Consider the following 24,558-nt stretch of genomic DNA (forward strand, 5'->3'; position numbering starts at 1 on the left):
CTGCTATTTGTATGCTGCATTGTCTGTGGGACGCTGACAAATGTGTAGAATATATTATTTTAAATACTAAAAAGTTATGTGTCAGTGTCTGGTAAGAGAGAGCAAGAGAGCACTGCTGTTTTTTTTATATCTTTTGTTGTACTTAATTAGTTGCAAGTTACTTGAAGATATTTTACAATGGTATGTTCTGAGAGCTGAAAGAGAGGCTTAATAATTTTACACACAAATTATATGTATATTTAAGCTGCTTGCTAGGTTGATGATTTTCTTTTATTTGTTTTTTCTTTAATAGTCAGAACTTGTTGAGCTGGCTGAAAACATCCAGCAGAAACTTTCTTACTTTAATGAGCTGGAAAACATCAACACTGTAAGTATTATTTCATTGTTAATAGTCTTAGAAAATGAAAGTGTACAAGTCTTTTGAACTTTGTCACCAACAATAATGTACGTAGGTTCCTTACAAAGATGCTTTGTTTTGTTTTCCAAAGAAATTGAATTCCCCTACACTGTCCGTGAACAGTGAAGGATTCATTCCCATGCTGGCTAAGCTTGATGATTGTATTGCATATATTTCATCACATGTAAGTAATTCTGTATTAATTTTAGTTAAATTGTCAAAACTATTCATACTTTTAAATTTTTTTTCCTATAGAAAGTTTTCTCTGCCAAGTTCAGGAAGAAGTCAAGGATGGTGGTTTATAAACTTAGAAAATTTTAATTGAATATAATTGTTATTCTACTTATTTTTTATAAAACACTGCTTTTAGTTTGTACAATCTGGCATTTCTAGCTAGTTGTATGAGTATTTTAAGTTTTGATAAATGTTTGACTCTTACTGTTTCTATTTAAAATGGATTTTTTCCTTTCTTTCAGCCAAATTTTAAAGACTATCCTGTATATTTGACTAAGTTTAAACAATGCCTTTCTAAAGCTATGCACCTTATCAAGACATACACTGTGAATATACTACAGAACCTCACAAGCCAGTTAATGAAAAGGGTAAGGTGAATCAGTAAGTGAGAAGTCGAGCTGTACTGAAATGTCTATTGTAAGATCAAACAGTTCTTTTTTATTTTTTTTTTGAGGGTGGGATGTGTCAGCAGTTTTTTGTGAAAATAGGTCAATGCTACAGTGTTTGTGTAGGTTGTCCAATTCTCAGCCAAACAGAGACCTAGTGATCCAAAAGATTTAAAAGTAGTAATTATTAAAAAGTCATGAAAATGGAAGAAAGTGAAGTTGGTGAATTGAAACAGGTGAGCAGTAAGCTGGTGAAAGCCAGGGATGGGTAAAGGACTGTGTTAGAGGCAGCAGATGGCCAGTTTGCTTTCCTGAACCAATGTATGCACTGGAGCTCTCAACTGTCTATTCATCTGTTGCCAAGTGGGGAAGGTGCCCAAGAGAAATAAAGGTATTGTGGTGGGTTTTTTTTGGAGATGGATTGCTTTGGAGACAGAAATTGCAGGGAATATGTGAAAAAAGCATACAGGAGCTGGGTGTTATAGGATGATAATTGTTAAAGCACAAGTCCAAGTTCATGCTGTGACCATTTCAGTATTACATTCCAATGARTATTCTTGGGTGCTTTTGGACATCTAAATATTTCCTTTATTCTGCAGTGGATTGTGTAGCTGCAGATAACAACTGTGACAGTTTCCTATTATATTCCTATCTAGGGATATATTCCTATCCTATATTGCCAGTATTTCTTGTTTCATTTTAAAATGTTGAGAGTTAGTGTCCCAGGGAAGAGTTAGGTGTTTACTCCCCATCACTCCAGTGAGATTTGGGCATAAATATGAGCAGGGAGGTTTTTTGGTCTCATTAAAATGTTGATAGTCTCATGCTGCAATATTTTGGCATAGCAGAAAGGAGAGCGGAACGTTTCTTTCTACACACTTTGATTCCTTCTCCAAATAATTATTCTGTACCTTGTGCTCAGTTCTATTCAGGCAAACCTGATGTCCAGGTGTCGTGGTTTGGACTGTGCTGAAAGCCAAAAGCACCGTACCCACAACGTTCTCTCCCTTCTCCCACTGGAAAGGAAGAAGGGGGAGCAAAAGCCCAATTAACACGAAAATTTATGGCTTTCAGATRACATAACAATTGAGAGAAAGATACGTATGTGCTCCATAGAATGGTCAGACAGGCTGAATAACTTAAGTTGCAAAATAGATTTATTACTAAAAACTACTAAGAATACTACTGCACCRGGGAGGGGAACAAAGATAGGGAAAAATTTACAAGGRGAAGAAAAATAAAAACKGACATTTTAAGACACCTGTTATTCTTTCYRGGGACCYGTCTCCTTCTTGGGTCATCCCATGTCTTCCTGCACACACAGGGAGCAGGAATGAAAGTCTAACACAGATCAAACTACTCATTACGGTTGTCGTCCAGCATCATAGGAGAAGCGTTCTTACAGCTCCAAGCTGTGGAAGGTCTTTTCTCAAGAAACAGTCAGTGTATAACTGCTGATGGCAAGGGAGTCTTTTCTTTACCTCGTAGGAGAAAGGAAAGAATGTTCTCCAAGGCCAAACTGCGTTGTTTCGGCGGCGTAAGACCACTATCACAAATCACAAATCTCCTGGCAGATCGCAACTTCTTCTAAGCATCCACTTATTATTAGCATCACCTCGCTTCAAACGTCGTGGGGGGGGGGCAAGCCTCTTCCTCTTTTTTTGGCTCCTGATCAGTTCAGTCCAGTCCTCAAACGCCAGGTTTTTTTTTTCCTCAGAGCAATGTCGCTCTCTTTTCTATACAGGTCTCTCATTGATAAAACAGGCCTTTTGAGAACAACTTGTTTTCTCCATGCTCGAAGAACCACAGCAACAGCACAGCAACTCATCCCATCTTCTCCTTACTGTGATCTTGGGTCTCCATTTTTCCTTCTTACATCTCCTCACCTTCCTGCTCTGTTTTTCCCCAGTGCATGATACTAACAACCTAAAAACTACATGGCGGCCACCCCTATCTTGTTTTGAATTCTTCTTAAGTACAAGACCATTCGTCATCACAGAGATGTAACCAACCTGTGCAATTGGCCCAGGCCTGATGGGCAGCCTGTCCATCAACCTCAGAGCCATAATGGATTGGCTCTAAAACACAGCGGGTAGGGGTCCTTTTGCTGGAGAAGAAGGAGAAAGCTTCTAGAACTTCCTCACAGGAGCCATCTTTGTGGTTTCTTGGTCCCACCCTCCCACCACCAAAAATCAGACCAAGTAAAACCATGACACCAGGGTGTCCTGAGGGATAATCAGTGAAACTGAAAGATGCTAGAATTGAGAACTGGCACACCTAAAAGAAGGAAATTTTAGACAGTGAACATGGAAGCTTGTGAAAGGGTACTCCTGGAGTGAAGATCTTGTTTAAGTGGCATTGAACATTTTTCATGTTTGATGCAAAACTGGACTTCATTAAAAAAAAAAAAAGGTATCATAGCTTCGTTTGATGCCAATGAATTGCCCTGACTGAGCTTAATTTAAACAAAATTGAACATCTCTGATAATAAGCATCTCTACAGAAAGAAGTGTGTAACCTAATTTCTGGATTTGAATTGCTGCTTAGGAGTTTTAAGTCAGGAAGGATATCCTTCCCATTACATGGGGGTTTTGTGGATATTTTGTATACTTTGAAACATGAAATGGCTCCATCTGCTAGAAGTGCAGTACTGCACCAGTGTTTTTTAGTTGTGATCAAGTGCTGAGTTTTCCTRTTGCAACAGAACAAGAGGTCTTGTCAGGACAGGAAAGGGACTGATGAGACCTGAATGTTCTTTGATGATACATACATGTGAGTGGAGGTTTTGATATATTTGTAGTGGGATGATCAGGTTGTTCACAAGGATGAAAACAGGAGGTGGGAATGGTGTAGTTTTCCTGTCCCCATCTTGTTGCTAAAGAAGGCCATCTGTTCTCTCTGTCATCAGTAAGGTTAAGGGGAAGAAAGCTTGGTGTGTAAATTGGGGCTCTGCTCTGCTTTGTTAGTGCTAGAATTTGTCTGAGTTCAAGCTGTTGCCCAGCTGGGCTAGGGGGGGCTGCAGGGGGAGCTGCCTCAAGACTTGTTATTCCGATTGGAGCTTGAATATGAGCTGAAACTGAGCTTTCCTGCCTTGGGATTGGCAGATTAAAGGGTAATGTGTTCTGTTGCAGTCCTACAGATAAAGACCAGCAATCACTACTATGGCAGGTTCAGAGAACATTGTTGTCTCTACTGGAGAATGTTGTAATTGCTGAAAATGTTCCTTTCTTTGTCGAGGCTGTTGGATGAAACTTTTGAGTTGGTTTTGCTCTTCCATCTGACTTTGACTTCTAAAGCCAACATGCCTTTCTTGGTGGGAAGTGGCCAAGAGCTGTTCCACTGGAAGCATAAGCATAAAGAGCCAATACCCTTTTTTGGAGCCTAATTATCTCAGCCATTTTATACTAGAAGCCAAATAYGGTATTTTGCTTTTTAGCCAATTTCTCATCTCTCCTTTCAGGATCCTTCAGCTATGCCAAATTCTGACAATGCCTTCACGCTGTTTTATGTGAGATTCAGAGCAGCTGCTCCAAAAGTCAGAGTAAGTAGGCTGGTAACTAACTTTCTGAAAGGAAGTTATGAAAATGAGGTTTGAATTTATTAGTGTGAATGCAAGGATTGCCTATTGTAAAAGTGACAATATTCAAAGATTGAGTATTGTATCCATGAAAAAATGCTATCAACTATTTTCCAATTAATAAAAAAATGTAATTTACTGATGATCCTTTTTTTTTTGAGTAGACTCTTATTGAACAAGTAGAGCAAAGATCTGAAAAAATGCCAGAGTGAGTATGTCTATGTAATTTATCTTCAATAGTTTCAAGTTTTGAAAGTATTTACTTTTGTTTAATATTGTTTACCACATTGTCTGTTTAAAAGAAAGTTTTAAAAATTTAAATTATATAGACCTAAAGAGGGTATGAGAATGGATTTTATGTGTGCCAGAAAATGACTTTCAGGACTCAGTTACTTTTTTAATTTCTTGGCTAGGTATCAACAAGTTCTCAATGAAATCCATCAATGTTACCTCGACCAGCGGGAGCTTTTGCTTGGTCCAAGTATCGCTAGCACTGTTACAGAATTAACCAGTCAGAATAACAGAGATCATTGTGCTCTGGTAGGTGAAGTAGTCAAGTATTRTGTGGGTTTTGTTATGTTTGAATTCCTTCCCCCAGGTAAAATGAACTTACTTAATTCAGTCATTTACACGCAGAATTGTTACTGTTGTCTGTGGGTTTGAATCATTAACATTTTACTAATATTTTCAAGCCATACATGTTTCATTTCTGTAAAAACCACTCTGTTACAAACTTTGCAAAGTGGGGAGGATAAAAAAAGCCCCATAAATTGTGGTTACTTTAATTTCAGAAACAAAAAAGGCACAGAAGTTGTACAGCGAGCTTTTATGTGATTAGTRACATGTTTTCAGTCCGTAGTCTTAGAGTTCATCTCATTAATTTTGATTTTTTCAAAGCTTCAGTTTAATCATAGCTATAATATTCAGAACACAATATATAATGTATAGTAATAATACCTGTAATACCTCCTGAGATACTGATACAARGAAAAGAATTTAATAATGAAGTATTTGTATTTCTGTGAATACAGGTACGAAGTGGTTGTGCCTTCATGGTCCATGTATGCCAGGATGAACACCAGCTTTACAATGAGTTCTTCACAAAGCCAACACCAAAACTGGAGTAGGTGGTACATGCTGGTTCTGTTTTACTGCATGTTGTTTTTAGTGTGTTGTGATGTAGTAGGCAATATTATATGGTAAATAGAGCTGTGTTCAAGGGGTTTGGTAAGAACTAGCAAGATAAAAAACCAACTTAATCACTTTATGCATCAGAATTTGATGTTCTCGTGTTTCCTTTTTCTTCAAGCAAAGTTGATAGTTCCCACTCCATAAATAATCTTTGCAAATGCTCTGTAGATAGTCTGAAAGAAATAAAGATACTTAGGTACTTTGAAAATAATTACAGAAGTCTACAGCTCTCAGCTGTTTTTGTACAGCCTCTTTTGCACAGCCTGCTGCACTAGTGTTTTCATTTGCTTCAATCTGAAATTAGGCTGATGAACTCTAGCTAYTTTTCCTGAAGGATTTAATGAGCTACCCTTATTGTCAAGGAATGYTTGCATGTTTCCTCTATTGGGCTGAACAAGGCAGGATAATGGATGCCTGACAAGAACAGTGTCTCTCTCTCCTCTGCCTAAACCTAAGTGAGGGACAGGTTGTTGCTTCACACATTAATTGTATTGTAAAAGTATTGTTCAGTTTTTCACAACAGACCTGCAGTAGTAGATGTATTGAATAGATTATGCCTCTTCTCCAGTTTTCTGGTATGTTTTAGTAATGATACTTAATTTCAAAATTTGGGTAGTCATGTTYCCTTGGTATAAAGTTCACAAATAAAGTGTATTCCTATTAATATAACTTAAATCGAGTGCAGCTTGAGCTGAACAAGTGTGTAACCTGAAAAAAAGACTGCCTACTACCCTATCCATCCTTCTAAGCTAAAGGAAAACCAAAACTGCATAAAGCCTCACTAGAGGTAAGCCATAGTGCCAGAGTAGTCCCAGTCTTTTCTAAGAAATTATGGCCTCGTGTGAGGCTTGCTTAGAATTTGAGGTGACCTAACAAAATTTACTTAAGATTCAGTTTAGCTGTCTCAGTTCAAATCCTGAAGTAAACATCCCTAATTGAAATCAGTGTAAAATGTTGTTAACCAGAAGTTGTGTCACTAGTGTTATTCACACCAAGAATGAGAATAGACTTACGATATTTTTCTGAATTTTGATGGACTGTAGTTACCTCATTTCCTAAGAATTTGCTTTTTTTTCCTTCTTACATCTAAAAATTTTTTTTTTAGAAAGTGTTTCAAACAGTAGCTACTTTATTAGGTTTCTCCTAGCGTAATACATAGCCTCATTTTCTTTTCTGCASTGCTAAGGTGTTCTGAAGACATTACAGCCAGGTGTCTATGTACAGATAAGAATTTACCAAAATTCTAGCCAAGAGTAGAGATCTGAGATTGAGTATTGTGTTTAATAATAAGGCTAGTGAAACTTTCTGKTTTATTTCTGCTTTTAACATGGAGAGTTTCTGTTTAACCAAGTTGCTTATGGTGCTGTAGRCTGCAAAGGAAGAGGCATTAAAAATGTTTTTTCTGAGTACTCTTTCATGAGCATTTTTGTTTTGTCACTGAGGAGCTGAAGTGTCCTTGTTCTATTGGCAGACATTCTGTGTGAATTRAAAAGAAAAAGTAGTGCAATAAACTCAGTATCTGTATCACACTGTGATTACTTCAATGATCTTGGTGTTTRTATTTCCTAGTCTAACTAGGGAATTTCTTGAATTTTCAGCTATTGAGAATAGCATCAGTGTGATTAATGAAGGGAGCATTGAGAATGGCAAAAATGTCTACAGTGAGTGCTGTTGGTGCCTTAACAAAGATATGCACCAAGATAATGCATCACTTTGAACATGAAAGAAAGAACTAAATTGAAGTGGGATTTCTGGTGTGTCACTGCACTGYCATAACTTCAGTTAGATGGGGAAGTATGCTCTGAGATGTAGCTGTTACAGAAAACATTATCAAACTTCTCGTCCTGTGTCCCTCTKTGTGTGCTCCTGGTTTTAATACATTGTTGAGTACTTGGAATCAGATGAGCCTTTTCTTGAGGGGAAATTTGGGTGATGATTCTGAGTTCAGCAGGAGCTTTTTTTTGTACCCAAGCCAAGTAAAACAGTTTGCAGCATCTTCCCTTTATAACAGGGTTGAGTTGTTGGTTGGTGTGTGTAGGTTTTTTGTTTGTTTATTGGGTTTTAAAAAWTTTATTTTAAAATTAATTAAAAACTGTAACACCATTTTTAAGCAGTTGGTATGCCACATCTTTTAAAAGGAAAACTTTTCCTACTTTGTAGGAAATAATGGGTTTATGTTTAAACAGTCTTGTCTAAAGTCTTCTATGGCACTTGTTTTTTCATCCTCCTYGCAAAAATCTTTGCCACAAAATAATCTGTGTTTGTGATAAAATTTTCTTATGTTTTGGGGGATCCTGAAAGTATTTTGCTTTATTTTTATTTCATAGTGAACTCTTGGAGAAGTTGTGTCTTTCATTGTATGATGTCCTGAGGCCAATGATCATCCATGTCATTCACTTAGAGACGCTTTCTGAACTCTGTGGGATTCTCAAAAATGAGATGCTTGAGGATCATGTACAGAACAATGGTAACTCATAGATGGAAGATGATTGTTTTTAAGTGTCTTCTTAACTGATAAAATTATTTAATTGCGTAGTAAAAAAAAATTCTAGGTGCTTCCTTGTTTCTAATGGATCTTAACCTTGCCTCATCCTTGACATATTTGTGTAAAATGAATGATGCTTTTTCATTTATAGTGAAGGTCTGTATGGGTCTGTGCRTAGTTTAATTTGAAGTAATGTACTGATGTTGGTCATGTTTTCTCTAGACTGTACAATTGCAAGAAAGCATCCACCCAGTGCATACACATGCACCRGGATTGATTTAAATTAACTTTTCAAATGAACAAATTGCTTCACTTGGCCCTGCTAATGCATCATCCGTGCAGAGCTTTTTTTTGCATAATGATGAATGCAAACTGATTTTTTTTTCAATTCTCCTTAATGTTATGTTTCCCAGACTAGAAATTGTAACTTCAACGAAAGAGTTAAGCAGCAGTGTAGATTTTGGGGTTTTGTAAGTATGCAGATCTCAAAGTCTCACAGGAGTGAGCTGACCTGGTATCTCATTTCCTTGCTATGACCAGTGCATATTGGAATCCTTTCACAGCCTTTATTGCACTAGGCAATAAACMGAAATCATAGTTGGTAGCTGGTATATCACACTGTGTAGCTCTTTGTTGCTTAAGTGCCAGTAATCATGAAGAATTGTTCACTTTCCTGGAAGTATAATTGTAACACTGTTGGGAATGAGTAATAACTTGCTGACTTAATCTTTTGGCTTATCATAAGAAGTGTCTTCCTACTACTTAAATTTGGAATGATACAATAATTCTTAAATTGGATGTGAGCTGGTTTGGTTCATCTGTTTTTATCAACTCCCAACAGTCACACCACAGACGTGGGCTGTGATAGAACCAGAGCCCCTTGCTTTGTTGTTCTCACTGAAATTCCACTTAATGTACCCAGGTCTCAATTAATTAGAACACTTAATTCTAGCAAGGCATTTGATGTCATCGGTGTAAGATTGCATTTTCATAGTCTAATGAAAATGTGGAGAGCCAAAGCAACTGCAGTATGGAGTTCAGTAAATTCCTTGTTTTCACAAATTTGTCTGCATGCTTTACTCCATCTGCAGTGAGCCAGGTTTTTACAGTTCTATATGTGATACTTCAAACTTGTGTTTCTATAAGCTTGTTTTGTAATTAACAAGTTTGTGCCTTTTCTTTCCTTTGTCAGCTGAACAGCTGGGTGCGTTTGCAGCTGGTGTCAAGCAAATGTTGGAAGATGTACAGGARCGCCTTGTCTACAGGACACATATTTACATTCAGACTGACATCACTGGCTACAAGCCTGCACCAGGTGATCTCGCCTATCCTGACAAGCTGGAAATGATGGAGGTACAGTCTCAGCTTTTTTATTGTCCTGGCTTGGTRTTCTTTTTGTATGCAGTGTCTGCAGTTGTGCTGTACAGTGTTTTGCATCTTGGGTTTTCCAGTTCTTAGGTGTATTTAGTGTTATTGGCATTTTCAAATTGACACCTGCTGATTGAATTATTACTCTAAACTAGATGTCAAAGAACTCTTTATGTCAAACTTAGTGAACTGGCAATATTCTCACAGTTACCAGTTTTATCAAAACTTGAAGCTTCTGCAGTTTTATTTCCATTCAAGTTCGTTTTCAGAATTACTGGTCACCTAGCTTTTGGTAGGCATGTGGGTACCCTGTGCCTCAGGCAGTGTGAGAGAGACTTGCTTTAGATAATTTAACATGTTAGCAATGGCTTCCAGTAGCCTTTCTTAAATTGTTATCAGTATTGGCCATTTTTGCAGTCATTCCAAGCCCTTYGAGTCAATGTTCCTATTGTAATGGATCAAATGAATTCTACTTCAAAAAAATAAGTAGCCAAGGAGAAACCCAAAATGAGTTTTTGAYTAGAACAAGCTGCATTTGGTACACATTTGATATGCAACTGCGCGGACACTGCGCGGAAGTAGTAAGGCATAGTAAAGGCATAGTAAAGATCCCCTCTCCAAGTAACGATTGCCATTCGCTTCGTAATGGGAGGCCCAAGCTGTCAAAGGATTGAGGTGACTGAGAAAGGCCATTCCAGCATGSACTAGTAAGATCCAAGTTTTATTGTAGAATTCCCCTTACCATATAGCTGCCAGAATAGCTGGTGGTGCTTAGAAAATTGTAGGACTTRCTTTGCAGCTGACCACTTTGTAGAGAAGCTGCTGTTTGACTTCAGAATCAGAACATTACTTAGACAAAACACAGAAGCTTTATATCTATTTATCTTATCTATCTTAACTATCAATCTGTCTCTCACCTTACCTACCTACCTAAAATGTATATATTTTGCTGTGGGCTGAAAGAAATTAGCCTTGTGTAACTGTACCTTATTGTGCTCAATTGTTGCCTGCAAACAGACAAAACACTGTGAGAAACTYATCAGTAGTGAGCTCATGTTGCTATGATATTGTCTTTATACACATCTAAAGCTTTCATTGTGCTACCGTTTGTACTTCGGCAGTTATGTGGGACATTCATAGGGTTTTAAACCTTGAACCTAGTGAGGTGCTTGCTCTTTGTACTGAAAGTTTAAGGACTAATAAGCATCTTTGGGCAAGTAATGCTGCTACTTGGTCTGTATGAGGCCTTGTTTTCTAACAAGGATCCTATGGCCCTTCAGTTAGGAAGAGAAAGTTCATTCCAAGTTGAGAAATTATGCTGCTCTTTGTATGTCCTTGTAAGACTCCAATTTTTGTCTGGTTGGAGATTCATTTTGCTACTTGATTGCTTTTAAACCTCAAAACCTTGCTATTTAGAGAGACCTTCTGTCTTAGTAACTGAATTATTAAAATGTTAAAAGCACAGGGCAGAAATGTTTCTTGTGCTGTTCTGCTCAAATATTAATGCAGTTCTTCATCCATTCTTGCTGCATCTTGTTGCTTTGAAGCAGACCAAGCAGTGGAAAAGGTGGGAAGTGTGGATATGTTGAGTAATGTTAGGGAAAAGCTTTTGGTTGAACTCCTGCTGGGAATAAACTAGAGAGTACTGCATGTATCGTTTATGGAAATAAAGCCATCACAAAAATGATCTGTTTAAAATCCAAGTAAGTGTTGAACTGGGTTACCCTGTTTTGAGCTTTTTTTTTTCTAGGTAGCTTTATAGGTCATTATTTAGAGATCAGTAAAAACAGGCAAAATGGAAAGAAGAGTGCTTTACACAGATATATGTTTGTGAATCTTTATTGTATTGCAATATTTTTGCTACTGTTTTGGAAACATCTGCCTATTTCTTATAAATGTCTTTGAAATACTGGGAGCTGAGTGTAGCTGATTCCTTTTGCAATTCAGTATGGTTTTCTCTGTTGTAATCAGAGCATTGTTATATGATATTAAAATATTATTGTGTATCTTTCTTTGCAGCAAATTGCACAGAGTTTAAAAGAGGAACAGAAGAAGCTGCCACCTGAAGCTTCATTTTCAGATGTCCGGCTGGAAGATCCCGAGTCCTGCAGCTTAGTTAAATCTGGTATGAGACACATCTCATATCATCAAATTAATGCATAAAGTTCATGGGATGTGAGCATTATCTTGAACCATCTGTGAGCAAGTTGCATGTGTCTTAAAGGGTTATTTTCCTAGAAATTCATAAGAGATTTTGAAAGGTGAACTTTGCCTCAAATTCTTGGTTTCATATTTTTTATGAGAAACAGCTTAATCTTGTTCTTTTGGTGGCATTTCTTTGTGTTTCCAGTGCAGTCCAGTTCATTAAGTGAAGCAACTACTTTTTCAGCTAACATAATCTACTGTACTATTTATAAAGCTGAGCTTTTGTATTCTCCTCTGAAAAGTAGTCCTGCCATCAAGATGTGTACTTGAGTATGCTTTTGTTGTTAGCTGTGCCAAGATGAGGAAAGTGATTTGGTGTGTCAGGCATATCTCTTAAATTTTAGGTGTTTACAATAATTCAGAATTTAGGTCTTGACATTTAAACATGTGACTGGTGTCTTGAAGTACAGTAAACTGGAATAAAATTCCATAAAATGTGGCTGTTCTGATGCCAATCATTTGAGTGTTACAAATCTTTAAACTATTGTCAAAGGTCCATGAAGAATTTATCCTTTTATTTTATCATTTTTCAGAATGGTACAGCATTATTTTTCCCAGCAGCATTGTTCTCAGCTCTTTATCAGTTGTTTCTCGTATTCTTTTTGATTACATGATGGCTTCTTGCTTTTGGCTTGGAAGAGGTGCTTTTAGCTGGATTCTGCAAATCCCATTGAGAATGGAGTTTGTTAGATTTCACCCCAGGTGTATGGAATTTGCAAATCCTGTAAATCTCGCCTGCACTCAGGAAATGGAAGGAACCTTTGGAAGGATATGGTATAATTTGAAGTATGTGTCTGAGATAATTGGGATTATTTAGCCTTTAGTAAAGGGTGYCTCTCCCATTTCAGTACCTGCAGGAGTAGCTGAAGTGACTAATAAATAGCCTAGGAACCTCAGACTGATAATTTAAGATTTTACAGGCTTTCTAATTACTGTGATAATAAATTTATAGTTGCAAAAGTTAGAAAGATATTACTGGATTATTTCAGACGATTTCTGCACTGATGGCATTAACACAAGTGCTTTTTCCRTCAGTAGGTGAAACTAATAAAAATTTCCTTTTTTTTAACGATTGGTATTTGAAATCAGAGTTCTGATGCTATTGGGTCTGGTGTTTCCCAGTTTGATTTAAGGATAAAATGAAAACAGACTTCTGTCTGTCCAGTCTTATGAAAATCCATTTTGAGCATACAGAATTATTACAAAGGTTACCCAGGAGTAGCATTTTTTAATGTTTACMACAAACTCATCACAAAATGGGTTTTGCTGTTACTTTTAGTTACTAAAATTATGTTTAAACCATATATTTTCTGTTTAATCCATGTAGGATTATTCTGAGCAGCAAGGAAAGCATGAAGAAAAAAAAATATTAGATTTTTTTTTCCTTTTTTTTCCTAAGCATTTCCTACAATTCCATGATCTCTAATAATTTCCTCTTTTCTACAGTGCTATTTTTTTTTCAGTAACTGATTGTTTCAGCTGTTGAGCTGACTGGGAGCTGTGTGTCATTGGAGACATACCTATAGAATTATTTCATTAAAAAAGGTTGAGCTGGGCCACCCCTGAAAGCAAATTCATGTCTTTCACAGGCTTGTGCTCTATTCAYGTCAGAAATCTAGTACTGACCTGCTCAAAAGGGAAAAAAGAAATTAACCTGTTTGGGTAAAATAAAATGTCTTATTTCTGTGTAGAGAGTATAAAATGCAGTTGATATTACAGTCTCCTTTGGTTGAAAGGACAGGTGGGCACGTTTTTCATGTGTGTGTTTTGCTTTTAAACAGGTTCAGCTGAATCTCTTAATCCCAGGCACCAGACCACGATTTCACCAGCAGATCTACATGGAATGTGGTATCCTACTGTCAGAAGGACTCTTGTGTGTCTCTCCAAACTGTACAGATGTATTGATGTATGCAAAAATTTCTTTATCTAATTTTTAGGTGAAGTTATGAAGTGTGTGAAGCATCATGTCTCAGTATTTTAATATAAATTAGAAATGGACCAGTACTGTCCTCTTAACCTCTTTAGTCTTTCTGCTGCTATCTTTATGTAAAACAAGTGAACTGACAAATTTAGGTCACCATTTTCAAGACAGTTTTATACATTTGTAGAATTAGAARAACAACACTGATTTGTACATGTATTGCTTTTGCTCTTACAGAAATAATTCACTGTCTGATGTTCAGGACACTGGTCTCACCAAAGTTGAGGAGTGAGCAGGACAAGAAAAAATAGAAAGTTCTGGGTCAATTATAGAGAAYGATACTATTGCTGAAATTATTGGGTGAATGAATGTGTTTCTTTGTGCTTTGCAGGACATCAGACAAAGTGATGTTTCTGGTCTTAAAAATGGTGACTCTACTGCTTCTGCATTTTGGAAGTGTTCTGCATTTTTTTTGTGGCACATCTTTTCATGTTCTAAAATGTAGGAGATGTTTCTAAAGTTTAAGACAGTTGAAATCTTCCTGTCTAGCAGAAACAAAAGAAATCTTTACTTAASACATATTTCAAGACTTTGCCATTAGAATCTGTTTTATATCTCTCATCTAATAACATATAAGGCCGATAAGTCTCTTGAGGAAACTAATGCAAGTGTTTTTGCTATTCTGTTTGTGTTTTATTTTTGTTAGATATATTTAATGGCATTCAAAATATCTTTGATGTGTGTTACACGAAACTCCTGCCAAGATGCTCTTGCTGAAAAAGAAATTGGAAAATACTAATAGTTTRTTGCTTAAAGTATCAATCCCATTAAAGATAGATGAGTATTTGCCCTTGTTTTCAGTTACGCCTTTGTAAACGAGGTAATTTCTGCRTTGTTTGCAAGGCTCATTTATAGTGTGTCTGCACAGAGGTTAATTTAGTTTTCCCCTGAGATACTGTAGCAGAGCTGGTACCCCTTGCCTGCTTCCTGTAGATAGGGAAGACATGAATGAAGTGCTGTAAAGTCTTAGGGCAGTCAGGGCTTTCAGGTGCTCGTTGCAGTGCTGGTGGGGGTGAGCTGTGCTCCTGTGGCTGGCTCAGCCGTAGCATCTTGTTGCTGCAGCTCAAGGACTTGCTCCATGTCCCCTGGGCCGTGGCAGCTGACATGTTTGTTTACTAAGCTGTCATAAATGTAATTTGAGACTGCCTGAGGTTAAGCTCACTCAGTGATCTGTGTTTATTGCAGATGGAGCTTGCACGCACAGGTAGTTGCAGTGACACACGAAGGAGGGTCTGGTCAGGTTAACATGAAGCAGGGTCTGGTCAGGTTACCCAGCAAACATCTTTCATCATGTTGGCGATGAATGCATGAGGTGTCACTGGCTGTGTCACTACCCAGGTGCCAATTCAGAGCTGCAGGGTGAGCAGGGCATGCTTATGTGGGTACCTGCATCCMGTCTTAGTGCTTGCAGCAGCCTTTTGTATGTGAATGCTCCATCCTTTCTCACTGCATTTAGCCGACATTTTTTGTAGCTAGTTAATCTGGGGTTTTATATGCTCGTGAGCATATTGCTCACAACCTGCAACTCTTAAAATTCTGCCTAAGCTTTGCTAACACCTTTTGTATTGGTGTGATTTTTTTCTTCCCTGCAGAGGGCAGTGTTTCAAGGATTATCGCAAGAGGCCTTATCTGCCTGCATCCAGTCTCTGCTGGTAGCTGCTGATTCCATCAGCAAAAACAAGGTCAGAATCTGTGCTTTGGGTATGATTTCCACAGCCCCCACCCCGAGCCCCTTGTATAGCTAAAGTAATGAAGCAGCAGTTCAGAATTCTATTAAAATCTTAGTCAAAGAATGTTGCTCTGCCCCCAGAGACATTGTGGATTTGCAGTTCTTAGTTATAGTTAATGTATTGCAGAGCAAAGATAATGATTCACATGGTAGCCTGTCTGAAAAGGTGGAATACAGATCATAGCAATTGTGTTTACAGGCTTTTCCAGYTCATGGGAATTCAATGAAGTGATGCCTAAAGAAAAGTTCCTGCTAGAGGACTCATCTGCTAGCTGTATTTATTTTCACTGCCTGCTACTCTTTTCTCTTTTTCTCTGCCTCCAATTTTTGAATTTTCAAAAATATTTGTAACTTCATATTCACTGGGAAGAATTTTTAAGTATTGTCTGCTCAGAACTGTATTATCAAAAGGTTTGATCTCATGTGTTGCTCAGAATTCAGTGCAGATTCATCAAGTCATTTTAGCTGTTAGTTTGAGTAGTTCATTTTTCATATCCCAGTTCCTTTAAATGCTGTAGTAATTTGCTAATTCCTAACAGCCAGGATGTGAATTAAAAAAAAAAAGTCTTAGTAGGCTAAAATAGTTGGATTTTTATGAGCAGTAAGTATTTAGGAATGAAAAAAGTTTTAGTTCTGATTGGAAATGAGCTGTTTTGATGTGTTTCTTTTGAGTGTTCTTTGAAGAATATCTGTTAAACACAGTATCTTTAAGAAGAAATTCAAGCTCCAGTTCCCTTTAGCTTGAGCAGATAACTATCTTCTGTGTAACTGATTCATAATTCTACAGTTAAATATCCATTCCAACACTGTGTATCTGGACAGCATTGACTTAAAAGTGTTGCAGAGAACGAGACTCATCCTGCAGTGAATCCTAAATAGGTTGGCCCAGAACTAGGATCTGTACTGCGTTGTTCTTGATGAATGTTAATTTAACATTGTCTGGTGAAACTGTGCATATAATAATTTAAAAAAAAAGCCAAACTCAAACAACTCAAGCCCTTCCCACCATTTATTTTTAGTGAAATTTGTATTTGTTGAAACTTCAGATTTAAATCAGATTTCTTCTTTACTGTTTTATTTAACTTTGTATCAAGGAAAGTTCTCCTTCAGCTCGGAAAAGCAAATTTGAATTCTTCAGTCCTCCTCCTTTCACCTCCATGAGCCATGAACTTCAAAGACTAAAACCAGCAGGCAGTATAAAGCATGTAGCTAAAATAAAAAGCAGTGCAAAACTGATCATCTTGGTGATGTGGACTTGGCCTTTTTTAATTCTTTGTATCTTTGCTGTATTGTTTAGAAATTAACTAAGCTTTGTGTTTAATGACACGAGAAAAATGCCTTATAAGACCTTTGCAGAATAGCACAGTTAATCAAGGTTATTACAGGAACATTAACTTTTTTTAGTCATCATAATGATGAAAGCAGATTTAGAACCTCATGTTTTTCCACTATAAATTATATGAATAACATGAAATAATTTCTGTCTCTTAAGAAGAATAAATTTGTATCTTTCAAATAGTGGATACCTGTACTTAGTGAGGACATTTAGTAATATGGCTGTGTAATCTAATTCTTCTAAGAAATGGGAATAAAGTCTGCTTCTGCTGTGCAGTGTATTAGAAATAGTACAGAAGTGGGGTTTGTTGGTCCCAAAGTATATGCTGCAGACTAATGGAAAAAGCTTGTTAACTAATAAAAGGGGAAATGYTGAAACTTTGCTCTTCATTTAATTATTTGGGTGGGTTTTATTTACATGTATTGTATATTCTTTCTCTTGTGCTGTAGACCCAGGTTGATGGACAGCTTTTCTTAATAAAACACCTTTTGATTCTTCGTGAACAAATTGCTCCTTTCCACACTGATTTCACCATTAAGGAAATTTCCCTGGACCTTAAGAAAACTAGAGGTACTAAACAGTGGCTGGCTACAGAATGGGATGGGACTGTCCTCCCATAATGTGTCAGCAAAAGTATTGGGTTTATTTTATGTTCACTTGCAATGATCTGTATGCATTTTCTAATCTCTTGCTTTGTTCCTAACTTCTCTACAAAAAACAAAACTATTCTACTCAGAGCAATTCAAGATGTATCTAACAATTCTTTATTTTTGTATGAGATACATTTGCCTGCTTTCGCTGCTGACCTAACTTATTTATCCAGTTTCTTTAAAGAACAGCTAAGTAATCTACATTTCTGTTGCACAGAGTTGTGTTTCCCCTCTTCTGACTCGTTAAAGGTACTTATTTTCTTACTGCTGCTTAGCAGGTGCATTTAACAATATGTTGTCAACTTGCCTAGAGCRAATTAAGATTTCCTAGATCTTTCTGTGAGGTTTATGTTTTGGGAAGGATTTCTTCTTTTGCAAGTTCARTAAACAGTATTGTTGGATGGTATTTATGTGGCAAGCATCTCTCTTGTAGGAAGTGAAAATGGAGGTAGTGGCCATGGTCGTGGTTTTTGAAATAGTGCTATTGTTCTCTTTTAAAATTCTGGGAAAAAAACTCTTAATACAGAGCTCAACTGTCATGCACTTTTCAAGTTTATAAGGATAACCCGAAAAATTATTGGAAGTCAAATTTCTCTCCTTTCATTCCAGAAGAGAAAGCTGAAGAAATAACTTCTCTTTTCTGCTATCTACTATGCTGCTGTCTTAACTCTGGAGCAAGCATTTCTTACACTAACCATTTCACTTGTTGCATTTGAACATCAATGAAACCTCCTACCTGTTGAGTGGTTTCTAGTTGACTGGAGGTTAAAGGGCAAATACATCCTTTTGGTGTCTTGTCCTGGCTGACACACAAGTTTGTCCTTCATCTTTACTTAATGGAATAAATTTTTGTGCCAGCCAGTTCCTTGCAGATGGTAGTGGTAAGTAATGGAAAACATTTTCTTTATATTGGGTGATGGTGGCAGTGGTGTTGAAAAGATGTGGCAGTGGTGTTGAAAAGATGTGGCAGTGGTGTTGAAAAGATGTATGTTGTGCTTAATTCTTACTGTGGTGTAGCACAGGCCAGTAGGGATGAGATGTGGAAGAGAAAATACATGACTAATAGTTTTACTGTGTTCTAGCTCAATTTGCTGCACTCAGATTTAAGATTTAATTAGATGAAGGGATACTGCTTACTGTAGAAGTCATGCTTTTGCCCAGTTTTTTTGAAGTAGTACAATGTTAAGTTTCATGTAACTGAAATATGCTGTGAGAGAAAGGACTAGCTCATAGGCTTCTAATAAAGAATTTGGGAAGTCTTTGGAATTTCTGAAATTTCTGGTAAAAAATTCAGAGAACAAAAATAATCTCTCTCTGTGGTCACCTTTCACTGCATAGGAGTGCAGATTCTTAGTTCAGTGCCAAACCTACAAACCTATGTATTTGGTATTCCTGCTTTATTTAATGCATCAGAGAGAACTTGTTACTCTTATGTCTTGTTTCCCTCTCACTGTTTAATTAGCAAGACAGAGTGCAGAATTCCTTTAGAAATGAAGAAAAACAGATGAATGTGTAGGATGATAAATTACTTACAGTAGGGTAATAARCTATACTGCAACTATTGATAATTTTCTTTTTCCCAATTTTACTAGATTTCAGCTTGACAACATCCTGTTAACACTATAGGTATAATTTCAGTATCTCATGTTAATCACAGGTGTTGATTTTCTTTCGTGGGACTTCTGTAGAGAACATAAACATGGATGTTTATCCACCTTGATGTTTTGTTGTTTAGTCCTAACTACAATAGGAAAAAAGCTCCAATTCAGAGTTATTCCATGCAACTGTACTTGGTTTTTCCAGTCAATGTGTGTAAAATATTGTTTGTAAATGCTTAAAYAGCTTATGTTAAATTCTTCCACTTGGAGGTACAGTAAAAGGTGGGCTTGCAAAATTTTCATGCTCACAGCACTGTGGTTAATATCAGTAACTTGTTAGTTCCTTGTAATGTATTTATCTGTTTAGACCATGCAACTTTTAGGTTCAGGTTTACCATAGGTGCCATTGAAAAGCAGTGAATTAAACTTTGTGTGCTTCTGTGCATATGCACTTGTGCATCCACTCCAAGCAGTACTGGARTCATTAATGTTGCAGTCATAATCATTCATGCTGGGCCATTTTTTATGCATAAATGAGTGATTAGAATTTGTAATTCCTGGAAATKAATGGCATTGACTTATAGTGTGAGTGACTCTCTGATTCACAGATGCAGCATTTAAAATCCTGAATCCTAAGACAGTTTCAAGATTTTTTAGACTAAACAGCAACAACGCCTTGATACAGTTCTTGTTGGAGGTAATGTGGAGTCTTATTTCATTAAGAAAAATTGGGTCATTTACTTGTGTGGTGATCTCTGTCAAGTAAGAGAATTGTTGTTGTTCTCTATTGAAGGGTACTCCAGAAATCAGAGAACATTATATCGACTCCAAAAAAGATGTAGATCGTCATCTGAAATCAGCTTGTGAGCAGTTTATTCAGCAACAAACCAAACAGTTTATAGAACAGCTGGAGGAGTTCATGACAAAGGTACAAATGTGTTGTACGTTTGTTAACCTAACTGAAGTGCTGGTAGGACAAGGGAATTGGTACTTAAATTGGGTATAGGACAAGCTGCTAATGTGTTTAGCTGAAGACAATGTGCTTTCCTTTAAGTTCCAACAACAATTTTTCAGGAATTTTTGAGATTAATGGGTTAAAGGAACATGACATAGTTTTTTTTTTTTGTTGTTGTTTTTTGTTTTTTTTTTAAAGCAACCATTGTGGTCTTTGATCAAGAAGCTTTATTTTTTCATTGAATTGGAACAGGTGTGTGAAGGTTGGCAGGAGCTTTTCTGTTTGCAGGAGCTACTTTCACTGCATTCGTAAACTTCAGAAATAGTCTTGGGTCATGTATGTTCTTGAGGGAGGTCTTAGAGTCTCAGACAGCTTGTTACAATACATTTCTTTCTAGACCCTGCTCCTAGAGCTCAGGACTTCTAGGTTAAGAAAAACTCGCAACAGGATCTATTCTGAACCTTAGGGCCTGAGAATAAGTGACATGACCTGTCAGAAGCTGGGGCTACAGCATTGTGTGGACTGCAGATATCCCAGCTGCTGATTTTTGAGGTTTTAGAAGATTACAGTAATAAATTTACTCATGCCTGTCATGCTGGGATAGGGGTCAGTGGCATGCCTAAAATACAGAGAGTAACTGGTGAGACTGATAGATTGTCTGAGTGATCTCAATGATTTGCTGGGAATCTGGGGAGTTTGACTCAGCTGCTTAAGGATAAATCTGTTTTGAGTTTTGTATCCTTAGGTGCCTAAGCACCTTTGTAAATTTAATCCCATTTTGAATTTTTCTTTCAGGAAGTGATCACAGTTGTAATTTTGAATTGCATTTCTGTCTAGCTGCTTTCCCTGTGGTGTTGTTAAGTCAGATCATAGAAGATAGAGAGCAGTGGAGATTCTGTACACTGTGGTATYGAAGACAGTTGTGCAACTTTTACTTGGTCATTTTGTTGTGAACTCAACCGAAAGAAATATAATTTTGTTGATTTTACTTGTTTTAGGTAGCTGCTTTAAAAACAATGGCCACCCAAGGAGGTCCCAATTACAGCCTTTCACAGCAACCTTGGGCACAACCAGGTATTTACTTTGGTTTATATTCATGTAACTATTAGGAATCTGAAAAGGTGGCCAGAATAACTTGGACTGAGAGACTGTCATTGATTTTCAAAAATTYTACATATAAGAACTGTCTACCATTTTCTTGCAAATCTTGGCTTCCATTTTAGCCTGTATGCTATTTGAAATGTTTTAAGCTGGCTCTGAAAACCTGACAAAGTTCAGAATATGTGTTTAATTGGAGCAGTAGATGAATGCCTTGAGTATTTCTCAAGCTGTGACTGTTCTTGCATGTAAAGAGCATTTCTGCAACAGCACATGGAATATGCTTAAGGAATTAATTGATTATGTTATGATAAAGCTTTTACTTTTGTAGGAAGGAATGAATCCTCACTGAAGCACTTATTGTCTGTACATTTGGTAATTTTCTTTCTCTTCAGTTTTCTTGTCACTGTGCAAGAATGGAATCTGGGTTTGTTTCCTTCTTTTTAAAAATTCAAATGTGAATGCTTCATCGGAACATTTGGAGCAGTTTTAGATGTTTCTGGGTTGTTTTGCTCTTTATATTACAAAGTAGTACTTCTGAGTGAAAGAATCTGATTATTCCAATTCATACTTCGGAACCTTCTGTTGCATCATATTCTTAAGATGCAAAGCCAGCCATGTTCATACATAATTCAGTGCTGCTCAATGGGTCAGACACTCTCAAGGGCTAACTTGTGCTTCTACTTAACATCTCCCTCTTCTTCAGGAGTATTTTTAATGTTTGTTTGGAGATAATTATGTGTATAGAGGCAGATCGAAGCAGACCTTCTGCTGTTTCTTGGAGTCATTTGTCTGGGAAGCAGGATTAGGCAGAAAATTTAGATGTGGCAGAAGTTGAGCCAGGGGGAACCCACATAGGATATTAACTTCAGTATTTTAAAACTACAGAATGCATTTTTCTCCTGGCCTTTAAACAACGATCTTGTAAAATCATTAAAGTTCCTAGCAATAAAGAAAGAAGACTTGTCTGACCGAGTATTCCTATCTGGTTGATTCAAAATCCAGATTTCTGTGCAGCCTTTCCTGTCACAGACATGGCCTGTGATCAGCAAGGAGGATTCCTGATATTCTTTTCTCTTTACTAGCACTGTTTATTTTCAAGCAGTTTATTTTCTGGGTAAGGTTTCTGGGAGGGAAGCTATGTAGAACTTTGTTGCTATTGGAGGGCTGTGATTTCAGAAGCCTCAGGAGGGTGTGGTAGCTTTCAGAAATGGAATGGATGCATTTTCTGCAGGGAAAGGAAGCAGTGTCTGGCATGTGGTGGTCCTGTGAAGGATTCGATACTGCACAGCCCAGCCACCCCCTCTCTCCCATCTACTCAAACCCGTGGTAATGATCCACACCAGAAGTGGAGTGGAGGTGATTTGCTGGAGTGTAGGTTTCAGTGAGCAGAACTCCATTTTACCCTATTAAACAYATTTTCTTTTACTTTCAGCAAAGATCAACGATCTGGTCTCTTCCACTTACAAGACAATAAAAACAAAGTTGCCGTCAACTTTACGAAGCATGTCCTTATACTTGTCCAATAAAGATACAGAGTTAATTCTATTTAAGCCAGTCAAGGTGAGTATTGCTGCCATGTTTTCCTGTAGTTGTTTCATGGTGATATCTTTAGCTTAAAAAAGCCAAATCCAAACAGCTGTATTTCTCTCTGTTGCACTATGTAACACACACATATTACAGGAAAATAACTGGTGTTCTCTATTCTGTACATCTTCCACTTGGCACCATGTGAGCTACCATAAAGAATAACCCTGTCCCACACCAAACCAGTCGATTTTGGTCAGTTATGCATGGGCAGGAGCACCAGAGGCAGAAAGGATACAGATTCAGTGGAAAACCTATTGTAAAGCACCAGAAGCTTGAGTTTGAAGCTTCCAGGTTAAGTCATTGGGACTCAGTGTTTCAATTTAGCACATCTTAGCTGAAGTTTTTATCTCACTATTAATGTGGATTCCTTGTAGCTGTTTTGGGGCTTGTTACAAAAAACTTCTTAAAGCTTGACTGCTTCTCCATACATGGTCACTTCATTAATTATTCCATGTACATAGTGCTTGTTCTGGTTCATTTTTAAGATGGGTGCCGTGTTTTTTAATACTGATTTTTTTCCTTTCCTTTAAAAGAATAACATTCAGCAAATGTTCCAGAAGCTCCACGCTCTTTTAAAAGAAGAATTTAGTAATGAAGACCTCCAGATTATAGCTTGTCCTTCAATGGAACAGGTATATATTGAAGCTCCCTATTTTATCAGTTTCTCTTTCATGGTGACTGGCTTTTTTAAACATTGATTTTTTCATTTTTCGTATTTCCAGTGTTCAGAATCCTTATTTTTTTATTATCCTCCTTAATCCTGGATGATTAAACTTTGGGCTTTATCTGATCTTTAGGCTCTCAGCTAGTAGGGGGCTTTGTTTGGTTGGGTTTTTTTAATGAATACCTAATAGATTTTCCTAAACCAAGGTGGTGATTGATGTTGCTGGGGATTGAGTTGTACAGCATTGTAGAAGAGACTTGCCATTTCCTGGCGTTGTCTTTTCAGAAAGGTTTCAAAGCCAGTGAATATGCCTTTAAAAAACTTGCGCATTAGAAGGCAGGCTTTTGACTAATATAAGAAGCAGCAACTTTTACATTTAGGAAGCACGAGAATGAATTAGAAAATACTAGAGTGCATATGAAGTAAATTGTATTGAGAAAATGTGCAGATGTTTATGGAAGTGTAACTCTACATGGTAAGGTCTTCAGTCTCTGAGATGATTGAGGTTAAGAATTCTCTACATTAGGATTCTCTGTCAGAAACTAAGTAGGCTTTTTAAAATGTCACTTTCCCTAGATACGAAGGTCAATGTGGGTAGAATCTTGATGATCACAGGATGCCAGTATTGAAACACGTAATCTAGTTTATGGATTAGAGGACATGGCCTTGCAGTGAGTGTGACCACAGGAATGTGTGATAACTGTCCTGCAGCACTGTGTGGGAGTGATGCACCAAAAGGAGGTGGGGCTATYCTAGAGAAGGCTTCCTCTAACTGTTTATCTGATGAACCCTAGGACCACTTATCCTACAAACTGAAGTGTATGGGAAACCATATTTTAATCTATGGGAAACAAGTAATGTGAAGGATCCCAAATGTGTTTCAGATATCTGAGATGAATGGTGACATTTTTTTCTCAGTGTGACTATGTTTGGAATTTCTTGACAACACATGAAGTTATTTTAGGAAGTTCATCACAGCAGTTTGTGACTGCTGAAGTGAGTATGAAGTCAGCATGGTCAACAGTTGCATTTTAMAAAGCTTGTGAGTAGGGATTTGGAAAATTTTGGCCAGTTGTTTTGTTGCTGTCTTCTGAGTCATAGGAATCATATTTAA

At 37.2% G+C, this 24,558-nt stretch overlaps 1 protein-coding gene across 1 annotated transcript in view; it reads left to right on the top strand.

The window, feature by feature from the left end:
• Positions 1–24,558, top strand: part of COG3 (component of oligomeric golgi complex 3) — a 32,052-nt gene that overhangs the window by 5,261 nt on the left and 2,233 nt on the right. Inside the window, exons 5-22 of the mRNA XM_057374696.1 lie at positions 293–367; positions 489–581; positions 874–999; positions 4,478–4,558; positions 4,759–4,802; positions 5,008–5,134; positions 5,626–5,717; positions 8,113–8,252; positions 9,463–9,623; positions 11,658–11,763; positions 13,625–13,749; positions 15,417–15,506; positions 17,339–17,459; positions 19,746–19,834; positions 19,931–20,065; positions 21,091–21,166; positions 22,626–22,753; positions 23,314–23,412. Of these exons, the coding sequence (XP_057230679.1) occupies positions 293–367; positions 489–581; positions 874–999; positions 4,478–4,558; positions 4,759–4,802; positions 5,008–5,134; positions 5,626–5,717; positions 8,113–8,252; positions 9,463–9,623; positions 11,658–11,763; positions 13,625–13,749; positions 15,417–15,506; positions 17,339–17,459; positions 19,746–19,834; positions 19,931–20,065; positions 21,091–21,166; positions 22,626–22,753; positions 23,314–23,412 (1,908 nt within the window). The remainder of the gene's footprint in view (positions 1–292; positions 368–488; positions 582–873; positions 1,000–4,477; positions 4,559–4,758; positions 4,803–5,007; positions 5,135–5,625; positions 5,718–8,112; positions 8,253–9,462; positions 9,624–11,657; positions 11,764–13,624; positions 13,750–15,416; positions 15,507–17,338; positions 17,460–19,745; positions 19,835–19,930; positions 20,066–21,090; positions 21,167–22,625; positions 22,754–23,313; positions 23,413–24,558) is intronic.

Source organism: Malurus melanocephalus, unplaced genomic scaffold (assembly GCF_030028575.1).
Source record: "Malurus melanocephalus ecotype Western Australia unplaced genomic scaffold, MMel_1.1 scaffold_231, whole genome shotgun sequence".
Lineage (NCBI taxonomy): Eukaryota > Metazoa > Chordata > Aves > Passeriformes > Maluridae > Malurus > Malurus melanocephalus.